General features: G+C 30.4%; 1 protein-coding gene and 2 long non-coding RNA genes across 5 annotated transcripts; 1 reads left to right on the top strand and 2 right to left on the bottom strand.

Moving 5' to 3' along the window:
• Positions 1–284: 284 nt before the first annotated feature.
• LOC131645782 (uncharacterized) lies at positions 285–7,697 on the bottom strand. 2 transcript variants are annotated; one of them, XM_058915992.1, is made up of 14 exons: positions 7,503–7,697; positions 7,226–7,388; positions 6,903–7,066; positions 4,192–4,345; positions 3,844–4,111; positions 3,671–3,761; positions 3,464–3,582; positions 3,301–3,391; positions 3,074–3,212; positions 2,826–2,983; positions 2,625–2,745; positions 1,798–1,968; positions 1,615–1,722; positions 285–1,521 (listed from the first exon to the last, which is right to left on the bottom strand). In XM_058915992.1, the coding sequence occupies exons 4-14, from the start codon at positions 4,330–4,332 to the stop codon at positions 1,336–1,338; spliced, it is 1,593 nt and encodes a 530-aa protein (XP_058771975.1). In that variant the 5' UTR covers positions 4,333–4,345; positions 6,903–7,066; positions 7,226–7,388; positions 7,503–7,697; the 3' UTR covers positions 285–1,335. The 2 variants fall into 2 exon arrangements, with proteins under 2 accessions (XP_058771975.1, XP_058771974.1); XM_058915991.1 differs by having other exon boundaries at positions 7,226–7,385.
• Positions 7,698–9,771: 2,074 nt separating this feature from the next.
• LOC131645781 (uncharacterized) lies at positions 9,772–11,611 on the bottom strand. 2 transcript variants are annotated; one of them, XR_009297190.1, is made up of 4 exons: positions 11,273–11,611; positions 10,700–11,165; positions 10,506–10,608; positions 9,772–10,365 (listed from the first exon to the last, which is right to left on the bottom strand). It is a non-coding gene; the product is annotated as an uncharacterized LOC131645781 (long non-coding RNA). The 2 variants fall into 2 exon arrangements; XR_009297191.1 differs by having other exon boundaries at positions 9,772–10,223.
• A 391-nt stretch (positions 11,612–12,002) lies between these two features.
• On the top strand, positions 12,003–13,388 carry LOC131645780 (uncharacterized). Its single transcript, XR_009297189.1, has 3 exons — positions 12,003–12,325; positions 12,537–12,704; positions 12,914–13,388. It is a non-coding gene; the product is annotated as an uncharacterized LOC131645780 (long non-coding RNA).
• The last annotated feature ends 254 nt before the right edge of the window (positions 13,389–13,642 follow it).

The raw sequence follows: 13,642 nt of genomic DNA, 5'->3' as shown, positions 1-13,642 counted from the left end.
AAGATCTTTTGTTCCAATTTTACTAAACTTGGCCAATTTTGTATCTTTTTCTATCAATATCCACGTGCATGATTTTGTTATGAAATCAGATATATTTGATGGTTGGATTTGATTAGAAGATAAAAGTCATGCATATCTTCTATATTTCTTATTATTTATTTAATTAAATTTTGAATTTAATTGAATAAATTTCAAAATAAAATAAAAAATAATAGAAATAAGGAATGGCATTATGGGCCTTGGATAAGCTCATGATTATTTTTCAAAACCAAAACTTAGGCCCATTTGTCAAAAAACATCAAATTTGTTCAAATTGACTTTTATGTATTTTCTCAATTTTTGTCAACTTCAACAAGTCATAATTATGAGAAATGCTAGCAACACTCTCTTTTGAACACTCTCTTCAACACTCACTTTTTTATTGGTTGAAACATGTGTGGGTCCTACCACTTCATGTGGGATCCATTTCTAAAGTGAGGGACCCATACATGTTTCAACCAATAAAAAAGTGAGTATTAGAGAGAGTGTTGAAAAGAGAGTGTTGTTAGCATTCCTCATTATGAGAAATGCTAGCAACACTCTCCTCTTCCCTCAATATTTATCATATGAAGATGTTCTAGGACTTTTTGAAAAGCCCAAGATGTCCTCTGCAAACCACTTTGGAACATATTTTTCATTTGGAGATTTTATCTTGATGATATTGCTCCTGACGAAAAGTTGTTTTTTGCGAGCTTCTTGAAGGACCTGTGATGTTTTCATCCATTTCTCTTAAATGACGCATTTTTGGACTTGGCATGTGAGACACAGTTTTGTAGAGAATCAAATTTCCTTCAAAATGAGATTTGGATGGAAAATTTTGGATGTTCCATGTGAGAGTTATGGCTGGTCAAAGTTCAGTTGACTTTTCCTATGCAAAACCCTAGTTTAGAAACTTTTTGATTTGTTGATTTTTGTTCTTTCCTTGATGAACCATGATCAATTATTGATCAAATGGTTAATGATACTTCAATATGAGGATCTTGACAAAAAATCAGGAGTTTTAACTTTACTTTGACCACAGTTGACTTTTAGGTTAACCTAGTAGACTGTTGACTTTCTGAACAATTGAGTGACCAATCTTTTGAGTTGAGACCTGAAGTTTGTTATAGAGGTAATGTGAAATATATTGAACCATATAGGATGCCTTGGGGCCAATGATTCACTGATTTTCCTTTGAATAAACCAAACCCCGGTTTCAGAGCTTTGTATAGGAGAGTGTGTCTCGGAGCTTTGTGTATTGATTTAAATTCGTGCAAGAGAAATAGTATGGGAAAATTTTGGGGTATGACACAGGTACTAAGTTAACTTCATCTTGGTGTTCCTTCCAGATTTGGCCCTGTTTGCTTTTGTTGCATACATTTTTGGTGTTAGAACATCTGGACCATGTTGATTTTGGATGGGATCAGTTGGACTTTCCCTCTTTGATGGGGTGATCTCAATGCTGCCATCAGGGCTCCAATTTTGTGCTCCAGATGTAGCAGCCTGAAAATATGTGCAATGTAGTTTGATTAGATAGTATTAGGAGTATAAGGATCATGTATTGTTAGAATAAACATAACCTCAACAATGACTTACTTTGGAATGAGAATCCACAGTTGGTGTGTTGACAACTTTAGTTTCCTCAAGGAAGAGGACAGCCTTTCCCTTAAGACATTCTTCCTTAGGGGCAATGGTAAGAAGGGCCTATAATAAAAAATGCAATATGTTAAAATTAAGACATGGAATTATCACGCTAATATGTGAAAATAATTTTCATACCTGAGCAGGTGTAATGACTTCTTCTATCAGTCGCCTCACCTCCTCATCTTGAGTTAGTCTTACAATAGATGCTTGCTTGTAATACGGCTGGTACTTAGCACGAAAAGCAAATTCTTTTCCCAACAAATGGTCCAGGTGTTCGAGATAAATCAAAGGATGATCCTCGTTGGTCTAAGACGCATGAACCATAAAGTTTATGGAAAGTAGAATAATAATTTACAAAAAGTATATAGAAATACTATATAAGTGTTGGAGAAGTATCCTTGATTTTGTATATGTTATTTGCCTAATAAGTATAACTAATATTCTGTACATGTTAGTTGTATAAGAAGTATAATAAGTATAAGAAGTATAAGAAATATACAGTGATAACATAAGTTAATTGAAGTATATAAAAATATTATATTAGTTCATTGAAGTATAAGAAGTATAAGTAACATTGATTTTGTATTTGTTATAGTTATTTGTACATGTTAGTTAAAAATGGATAGTAGTTACAGTGATGACAATGGCTGTACATGTTAGCTTGAATGAGGTAACCTTAAACATGGATAAAATTTGAAATACATTGATTAATTACCAAGGATGATAATTATATAATTGTACAAAAGTGTTGATAATTAGTATTCCATTTGTAAGCTGCATAAGTGGGTTTCATAAGTATGTATTGATAAGGATGATAATAATATAATTGTGCAGCAGGTTTGATAATTAGTATTCCTTTGGTACGGTCGGTTTAATAAGTATTTTATCATTTGAGTTGTAGAGCAGAATTGAAAAGTTTCCATTAGATGCAATATTAGTACAAGTATGTTTGCATGACAAACCTTTTTCATGAGCTGTCTCAAGGAATGGGCAGACATCCCCACATAAGGGATGCATTCCTTGTCCCAAAAGACAAAATTAACGGTCTTCGAGCGATGTTCCACCTCGATCTCAATTTTGAACCTAAACGGGGGAAAACCATTTAGGCGAAATACAATATAGGGACAAGTAATGATTTAAAAAGTGTGTGTAATAATGCTTACTTAGTGATTGGAGCTGAGACATTCTCAGAGCAGTTGCACCGGAATGGTTTACCGGGAGATTGATTTGTTTTGTTACATGTTGGACACAACTCATAAAACCAGTCGAAAGGATTCGCTCTGAAACGCAATGTCTTCCCAACAGTATTGCAGAAGGTATCCTACATAGGAAACAAATCAGTTGGTGAGTAAAACTAAACAAAATTAGATAGGTAGTAGGAGTATTTTAGAACCTTTTAACAACATAGTACCTCAGTAAGAGAGCTCATGTCAGCAATGCTTATGACATCCTTGGTGAATGAAAAAGCCCTGTCGTCAATTGCTCCTTGTGAACATGAATTCAGAGAAAATGACTGGGTAGCAGTTTGTTGTGGATTAACATCGAGAAATCTGCTTGAAAGGATAGATTTCATTAAACTATAAAGGCCTAGAGAAAACTAGAATATTAGTATTACACAAAAAATGGATAGAATAATACTTTGTTTTAAATTCCTCAACTTGTGGATGATCATGATTGAGTAGCAGTTTAGATCCACTCCAAGCATTGGAAATGTTAAGCTTCCCATTTACTGCAAAAAGAATTATAATTAGAAAAAGAAATGAGAACGGGAGATGTTAATATGACAGCAAAATCACATTACATGAGCTCAACCGACACATTGCATGAGTGAGAATGAGAATCAGATGTCCACTTTCAGCCGCATAATTCATAAATTGGTTAGCATAGCCTTCCCATAGAGTAACATCTATCTCAGTCCCACTGCAAATACAAGTTAAAAACCAAGTTAAAATCAGTGTAAAATACAATTGTTATCCTAAAAAACTAATTCAGATTATAAGAAAGAGACCCTTCGTCTGACAAAGTGAGGTTCACACAAGCTTTTTTCCCAGCACCTGCAACTTGGGTCCTAACAACATGTTGGACAGCACCTATTATATCTGAAAAGACAATGTGCAAATGTTAGATAACATATGGAAAGTATAGTGAAAGAACTAAGAACATGAGTCAGATAACGAATACCGTAAACGCGATCAACACAGAACTCTCCATTTAAGAAGTCAGAAAATGGCTTGAAGTTAAAGCTATGTGTTGGAATGTTCGGTATGTCAACCGCAGTGACAGTTGTTGCACGATTAAAGAACACCTTGTATTTGTTATCACAAACTTTACACGGCATTTTATTGATCATTGTTTCACCATTATAGACTATATAGGTTTCCATTTCCTTCAATGTCTTTTTCCAAATCTCAAAGTCACGAGAGCGGGTTACAACTTGGATCTGATTACCCTGTAGTGACATAATGTTAAACTATCATCTTGTATATCATATTATCATGTTAAAGAATATGATATACAAAAAAGCAAAACCTCTGCATCTTGAAGTATGGCCTCAATGTGCTGCTGACCATTGCGTTCCTTTACGTCCCATATATCGACAACACGAATTGCTATCTTCCACACATTTTGATCGGGTTTCAATTCGGAAATCAGGATAGGTGGTCTAGACATGGTTGTTCAAAATCTGAAACAAAGAAACAATAGGAAAGAGATAAAAGTATTCTAAAAGCAAGTCATTTATATCCATACTACAAAGTTGACCAAAAATGAAAACTTTCTAATGGTTACACAAAAAAGCATAGCACATAAGGACTAAAAATTTCAAAATATGCACTAAATGTTTAAAAAAAGCATAGAACATAAGTAATAGCACATAAAGGAGGTAAAGAAAAGCTGTTAAAAATATGAAAAGCATAGCATATAAGGACATGGTTTTTCAAGATATGAAACAAAGTCCATCTTTGTTAGCTTTACAGAGAGACCATAGGAAAGAGATAAAGAAAATCTAATAGCAAGTGATTTATATCCATACTGCAAAATAAGGACATGACTGTTTCAAAAAAGCATAGCACACGAGTTATATGTTAAAAACATAAGATGTGTTAAAAATCTGAAAAAGCATAGCAAATAAGGACATGGTTGTTCAAGATCTGAAACAAAGTCCAGTTTTGTTAGCTTATCAGAGAAACCATAGGAAATAGATACAAAAAACCTTAAAGCAAGTTTATAACCATAGGAAACAGGGCTTAATGAAGAAGAACTCAATAACCTTAAAAATATAACAAAACAAAACTTATATCAGATTTATTAAAAACATTATAAACAACATATATATAAAAATAAAAACTTTGCCTCAACTTTATCAGAAAAAAGTAAAACAAGTACTATAAAATCATGTCCTTGTAGTTTCTCGCTATATCCATAACTACAAAGAACACTATAATTTACAATATATGGGAATGAAAGTGACAGCAACCAGATTTTAAAACGCGGTGAAAACATGAAGAAAGAGGAGTAAAGAGAAGTGAAAAACAGAGGTGTATTCACCGTTTTTTTCAACTTCAACAAAGTCACAAATCAGAACACCATAATCAAAGGTTTTTCAACTATACTCATCAAAATCGTTAAAAACATAACCCTAAAAATCGAAACTTTATGGGTTTTGAAAAATGAACTTTCAATATCAAAATGGAAACACAAAAGGAAGGCATGAAGAACCGAAACAAAACAGTGGCAAAAAAATGAAGAAGAAAAAGAAGAGGAAGAAGAGAGAAGGGAGATTGGGAACATTGAATACTTGTGGAATGCTTCTTTTGCTCTGATGTTGAGAAGGGAGAAATAGAGGGAGAAAGAGATGAAGAAATGAATGGAAATGAGAGAGAAGAATGGAGAAAGAGATGGAAATATTGAAATGTTGTGAACCTTTTGTTTACCGGGTAAAAGCCGGTATGAAATATCAGTATTACACAATGGTTAAGTTGTTGTTAGGAAATTGTTAGGAACTTAGCAAAAGTAAAATTGAAAAAGGGGTGTCACTTGGAATAATGGTAACATATGATTGGTCCAAAGGAAAATTGATTTAGCAAATTACCAAAATGGGCATATTTAAGTGTAATTTTAAATTTGCAAAAGGATAACTCAAATAAAACTGAAATCTCAAGATGAATCAATAATTTGACTGAAAATGTTCAACTGAAGAGGTAGAATAGGTGAAACTCACTCTGATGTTGAATTGAAAGCAAGATGAAAGGAAAAATTAAAAGCACTGCATTTTTTGATCCAAAATCTTACGACCTCTCTTCAGTCCGGATGATATCATCAATCAGCTGCTTACCAAAGGCACTTATAGATAATCTCCAGAGGTAATATTATAGAGATATATCAAATGTATGAAATTGTCTTACATGTACAAAAAGTGTCGACGATCAATAGATTAGAAATTTATTGAAGCAATGACGGACAATGATCTCATTGGCAAGAAGAAGATAATAAACCTTATTATTTATTATAGCCTTGAATTTGTTGGCATACAACACATGTATTATTACTGCATAATTTTATAAACTATAATTATACAATCGTATTATTCGAACATCGCTCAAATGTTCAACCAACAAAAAAGTTTTTCAAAGAAACACTTTCCTCCACCACCTAAAAGCTGAAAACTTGTAGATATTTTATGGGCATAACAAAAGCATGAGAACAAACTTGTTGATGATGTGTTGAAAAGGCTTGCCTAGATGACTTTGGCATCAATTCCCATATTTTGTTTAGCACTTAAAATTACCTTTTCAATCGATCTCATACTAATTAACACAAAAATCTAACACAAAATTACCTCTGCAACCTCACTGTTATAACATGTTGCACACTGTTATAGATAGTCAGATTAAAATTGAAAGGAATTCACAAAATATTAGCTATCACTTTTGATAAATGAGAGTATATAAGAACCAATTCAGCATAGAATCACACAAAATCTTTTGGTAAGAGAACCACAAATATATTCAGGTAGCAGGAATTCATCTCCATCACCATTTTGTTTACAACTACTTGTAAGTGCAGGAGAATAATTTTCACTATTCAATCCGTCGGAGCATGTTGCATTAATATTTGGTCCTAAATTAACTTCAATTTCATGACTTGAGAAGAGAAATAAATCATAAATCATTATATTTAACTACAACAAAACAATAGCTTGAATAGTTAAGATTCATCGTAAAATTGAAAGGAAATAAAACCTTGATTAATTCTAAGGCGTGAGCAGAGAAATCCAGCAAAAGAAAACCCCAAAGCTAAACTAATGGTCAGTAAAATAGGTTTCAGACCTTTCTCCTTCATGATCATGATCATATTCAATCTAATCTTTCATAACTACCATCCATCTCAAACCTTAAAATTACACCTAGAAACAGAACAAACCAATAAAAAGCGTAGACAATGATTAGGAACAAAAAAGAGGTTCAACAACGAAAAAATAAACGACAAAAAAGATCGTCACCTTATTTTTGAAATCAAATTGGTAGAATTATATTTAAAGTAAATGTCAGATTTTGTGACTAACCACAAACATCTTGAGAAATCCCAAGCTCTGCGATCAAGACCGTCATCATCGTTCGCTTTATATGGTTGTTCTTCGAATGAAAAAGCTTCGGCGGCGTAACCAGCGTGAGAAGCCAAAGAGTCGCGAAATAACGAACAAAAGTCAAAATCACGTCTTGCTGCTGCTATAGTGGATTAAGACAAAATCCTAATCGTAAGAAAATGGAAGAAGGGTTTGAAGGGATGAAGATCTGGAAATCATATATCACATATTTATACAAATAGTTGAATGAAAATACCTTCAAACCAAAATTGATGATGCCCTGATTAGGTTTTGGGAAATGAAAAGGCATCATTGAAGAAATTGCATCGTGAATGCAATCTGTTGAGCTGAATCGTCGCATAATAATAGCTGTTGAGAATAATGATAAACCTAAATTCAAATCGTAAAGTTATTGTGAAAAAAATCAAGAAAATTCCATAAATGTTGGCTACCGGTGTGCGTGGAAAAAGAAAAAGATGGGAAATGGGGAATGTATCCCAATAAATTCTGGCTGTTGTTGTTTCACGTGGAAAGATAATAAAATTAAAAATATATAAAAAATAAATATAAAGTATTAAAAACAAAAATAGAATAATTACTTTATATGGAAAGTTTAAAAATAGCATGGGAGCTAGAATGATGACATTTGGCAGACTTGCCAAAGTTCTCATCTAGCTTTATTATTACTAGTACTTAGACCCGTGCGAGGCACGGGTTAAATATTTTTTAAGTAAATAATCTCTTTTTAAAAGCACATAAAATTTATAAATTTTATTTATAATAATTTTATAAATATTATTATTTTATGATTAATAATTAGGTACTGTTAATTTAATATTATTTTTATTTTGATTAGGTTGATTAAAGTTAATTATTATAAATGTTATTAATAACTTATTAATATTGATTACTTTAAAAATATTTGTATACTTTTTTGTTAACATTTTATTATTAAAAAAAGTTAATATTTTTTAAATTTTATTTTATTTTTTCTTGTATCATATCTTAATATCATATTTTTCATTAATATTTTAATTATATTTTTTAAAATTAATATTTTAAATGTATGCAACTAACCCACTTATCAATTAATTCACACGCCTCCATTTAACCCGTTTTTCAATTAATTTCCATGGTAAAAAAATTATTTAATCTACAATCACATTTTGAAAATTTTATTTTTAACAAATAATAATAATTATTATATTTTTAATAACTTTCCATTACAAAAAGTCTACTATCCTAATTGATTTTATTTTATTGTCGTTTAAGAAAAAAAATGAAATTGAATAAAATAAGGCGTTAAAGGGAGAAATGAATAGGCAGTTCAAAAGATTTTATAATTTTATTGAATGTTCCTAATGCAACATAAATTATATTTTTAACAAAACCATGAATAAATTATATTTTATTAATGTTTGTAATTGCAATTAATATATAAAATATTTTAAAAAAACATCATAAATAAATAAAATTGTTAGATATAATTATTGTTTAATATTTTCTCAATTTTTATTTAATAAAACTAAATTTTTTATATGTTAATAAAATTGCGTGTTACTAATTAAATAAGCCAATAATTAAATGAAAAAAATAATTGTCTTTAGTATTTCAAATGTTATGTCAAAAAAAATTTTATAAAATAAATTAAAATTGAATCACATTAATTAATTAACCTTCTAAAAATTTAGTGAGATTCTATATTTAAAAGAATTATTCAATGTTATTTTATTTTTATAAATGATTTTTTTTATGGTAATGGTAAACCTAAAAAATAAAAAACTTTAAACACATAAATGTTGATGCAAAAATAAAGAAAGAAACTCTTTAATAATAATAAAGACCCATTAACCAAAATAATTGGAATTTTAAAAACCATATTTATTCTTCAACATTTAATTTCATTTTTATTTATAAAATTAATACATTAAATGACAATAAGTATTATTAGCACAATTATTGTAATCATGGGTGTTCAATATTAAATTGGACAAAATAATACTAAAATCTTGTCATAAATTGTAATTTTAAAATTATTAAATATATTTTAAAATGATTGTATTTTGCTCTTTTTAGACTTTTTTTTTTTTTGGCTTTATGCTCTTTTTAGACTTAGTTCAAAATAAATTGCATAAAACAAAACAAAATTGAGTTAGATTACTTAATTAACCCTCTAAATTTTTAGTGTAAATATTATTGATTTCAATTTTCTATAAATTTGGAACTGGGAAAGGAAAGGAATCGTTAAAAAATTATTACCTTATTAAATTGGAAATGCAAAAAAAAACTTAAATAGTCAAATATAAGTCATATTTGAAGGAAGTGAATTTGTTTCAATTTCAATACCAATGGAATAAAATAAGTTTTCAACCACTTTTATTTATAGCTAAATTAAAAAAAAAAATATATCATGATACAAAATTCAACTACTTCAACTCTTGAGTTTATGTATTTTTTTTCTTGTGAACTGATAGGTTCAATATGGCATGTCACACAATTTAAATCATAAGAGATTTTATGCAGCCAATAATTAAGTGAAAAACAAATTGAGGTAGGTATATAAACATGCAAGTTTGGAAAATTTCAAGAGTGAGACCAGTTATAGAATAGAAGAAAGGGGTGACTCCTTCAATTTGAATAGATTATGCTGAGGTTGCTATAAGAACAGCCTTTTATTCAAATAAAATAGCAGTTAGTAGCTAACTCAACCTTTAGGAAGTATAGAGATTGACAAATAATCCAAAGAACTCCTTTGTACACTCTGCAATTTATACAACAAAACTTATGAAATTGAAAATCCAAACCACCACAATTCCTACAAATTGAAGTATAGAGATTGATAGATAATCCAAGAACTCCTTTGTACACTCTGCAATTTATACAACAAAACTTATGAAATTGAAAATTCAAACCACCACAATTCCTACAAATTGAAGTATAGAGATTGACAGATAATCCAAGAACTCCTTTGTACACTCTGCAATTTATACAACAAAACTTATGAAATTGAAAATCCAAACCACCACAATTCTTACAAATAAAATCATATAACTCATTCACAACAACTTCCACCATCTTCCACCATCTTTATGCAATTGATTATCTCACAAAATTTATATCTACAACATTGAAAATTGTCAAATACTCAACAACTACTAATTCAATAGAACAAAAACTAAACCAAATATAATAATTAAATTGAATTAATATATGGTAATGTTAAGTATTAAAAAAATTAGATACAAACATATATTATTACCTTCATTGATTTCGAACTCATCCTCGTCTTCGAAGAGATCGATCTTCACATCTTCGGTGACAACCTTTGTCTTAAAAATTGATAGATAAACTTAATCTATTCCCTGCATAAATGAAAAATCAGAACTTCTAATGATTTTAGAATTGAAAACAATTTTGGTAAATTTGTAAGAGATGAATTTAACTTCACATTACAATTTTTAACTTATTTCCAATTTCCATGTACGGTGATTTGGACTTTTGAGAAATTGATTGAGGATATTTGTCGAGCACTTGGCGTGTATAGTCGCGAAGCATAAATTATAGTAACAATTCGATGCTGATTCATGAATCACAACCTGCCACAACAATAAATAACAATACAACAACAATTCCATAGTAGATAAATCAAATGAGAAAGAAGAGGATGGAATTCGTCGGCAATTAGTAATCGAAATGCGAAAACTTGATTCAAGCCAACAAAAATCTTCCAAGTATCAAAAGTTTTTGTATCCAAAAATTTTGAACAAAAATATTTCAATTTTCTCAATTTAAAAAGAAAAATTAAATAATTTTTCCTGTAAGTGTCACTTCTTCAGTCATTGCTAGATCCTTCTTGACAGGCTTCTTCAAATTATGACACCATGCTCGAGCTTTCTACCGCTCACCCATATTTCATGAACTGTCACCACATACAATGAAAATCATTAAGATTTCAAGAAACAATGAAATAAGAGTTAATGAAAATGAAAGAAAAAAAAGAAAGAAAAAGGATTTGGTTAGAGATACCTGAAGATACATCGGGGAGGGAAATGGATTTCGAAGAGGGAGTGAAGCGAATTTGAAGGTGGAAGCGGCTGATTTTAGGGTTTGATAGTCAAAGAGAGAGGATAAGAGATAAAATGGAAGAGAGAAGGGAAATGTTGTTGTTGTCTTCAGGCTGCCATGTGAATCTGGATAGATGATAGCAAAAGCATTGATAGTGAAAGAAAAGATAAATAATGTGTGGGATGAATACCTATCAGGGAAAAGGGAAGATATGAAAATATTTAAGGATTTGCACTTCTCCCAACTCTTCCCTTTAGATTCTCGATTGATACAAATGACTCTACATCTCTCAAGACAATTATTGAGTTCTTCTATAAATTTAATTGATCATTATAATTAATTAAATAATAAAAAATTAGTTAAAGATAATAATAGAAACTATTCTATTAATAGAAAAAATTAAAATAGCATAGAATCCTAAAAACTTGACATTTGGCAAACTTGCTCAAATTCTCATCTAGCTTTATTATATTGTATGATGAATGATTAATAGAAATATTACTATATTTATTTTTATATTTAATTATTATTTCATTAATATGCTTATACAAACAATTAAATTTTCAATACGGCTAATCAATGCATATTTGGTTTTCAAAATATTTGGTTTATTTTCTTTGAAAAACAGACCCCAATACAATTTTCATTTAGTCTTCCAACGTTCTTACGATTTCAAAAAGGTTATTCATATCAAAAACCTAAAAGTTATTCATATAAAAAATCCACCTCTCCCCTTTCTCTTTCTATGGTCATCAAGAAAGAAGAAGAATAAAATCAGGCTAACATAAGTGGCATCGTTCCCAATGATATTATACCTCTTAGCGCAGCTGATACTTAGGTTTTGGCAGAGATTGTATTAGCTGAGAGAAAAAACTTTCATCCCCACAGATTTGTTCTCATCTGATCCCAAACTAACCTCTCTCCTCCACAAAATGCCTCCTAAATCTGCCAATCGAAGGTCCAATTGAACGACCCATCCTTAGTCGATTATCTTCTCACCTCAATATTGGAATCGTATGCTTCTCTTTTTTTCTCAACAATCACATAAATTTTCAATTTATTTACTACTCTCAATACCTTTTTTTAGTTGCAAAATTGGGATCTGTTAATCAACTTCATTCCATGCATGATTGATTATATAGATGGTGATTTTTGTGTACTTAAACTGAGCTAGAAGCATTGAGTTATTTCAATACATGGTTGTTATTGTTACTGTCTTTTTTAGGTTTGTTTGCCAAATGTTAGAAAGTCTACTCTTTTCAATACACTCACCAATATGGCTATTCCTGCTGAGAGTTTCCCCTTTTGCGCTATTGAGCCTAATGAGGCAAGGATTAATGTTCCAGATGAGCGTTTCGAGTGGCTTTGTCAATTGTTCAAGCAGAAAAGTGAGGTTTGTAATGTCTCTTATACCATTGCTAGGGAATTTTGTTAATCTATTAATATACACTCAGTGTTACTATCTTTTCTCAAGAGATGGGCTGATAAAATTGTTAGGAACATTGAAAAAAGAATCACTGATTTTACTTTTATACCTGTAGCTGTAGGTGCGTTTTTTGTTCATTCTTTTATTTTTCCATTTTTAAACAATCATTACTTCAGTTGTGTTACACAATATTCGGAGCATGGTGAAGGCCTACAAGTTCTCCATTATGAAGTTGGACAAAAGAATGTACCTCATTTGGATTACTTTGAAGATAAGTATAATACTCTAAACATGGGTAACCAAATAACAATAATGTTGATGTACCTGTAAGTGACTTCAGTTTTCATTCACTCATAGCTGACTCCAATTTTATTCTTGGATATGAAGTTGATTTTGATGATATAGTTCAAATGTTGAAGAAGGGGGCGAGGCGGTGCTCTCACATGCCAAAGGGAATTTTATCTTTGTGCCTTGGTGGAATGAACTTTTTGATTGTAGAAAAAAGGACTTTCAATTAAGCCAAAGATGAGTGATGCTATATTTTTCTAGAGCATGAAGCCTAATTAATGCAACTTTAGATACATCGAGTTTGTACGATTAGTTAGTTGCATTGCTTTTTAACTATCATATTCTTAATAGCATCAACGAAGATGTGTGTTCAATGTATTTGCAATTTTATTTATAAAAGATGGATTTACAAAACTATTTGTATCTTACAATTATTAAGTGCATGTCTTGTGATCAACGGTGATAAATGGTAATGTGTCAAGTGGATGTGGGTTGATCAATACAAAACTTAAATATACTGTAATGGCTACACAAAAGTTGCCAATGTTTCACATTATTGATAACTTGAATCTGGTAAGGATCAACTGATAGAATATTTATATGTAGTTTGATATAAA

The sequence above is a fragment of the Vicia villosa genome, linkage group LG2 (genome assembly GCF_029867415.1).
Source record: "Vicia villosa cultivar HV-30 ecotype Madison, WI linkage group LG2, Vvil1.0, whole genome shotgun sequence".
NCBI classification, from domain to species: domain Eukaryota; kingdom Viridiplantae; phylum Streptophyta; class Magnoliopsida; order Fabales; family Fabaceae; genus Vicia; species Vicia villosa.
This window is presented reverse-complemented; position numbering and strand designations above follow the sequence as displayed.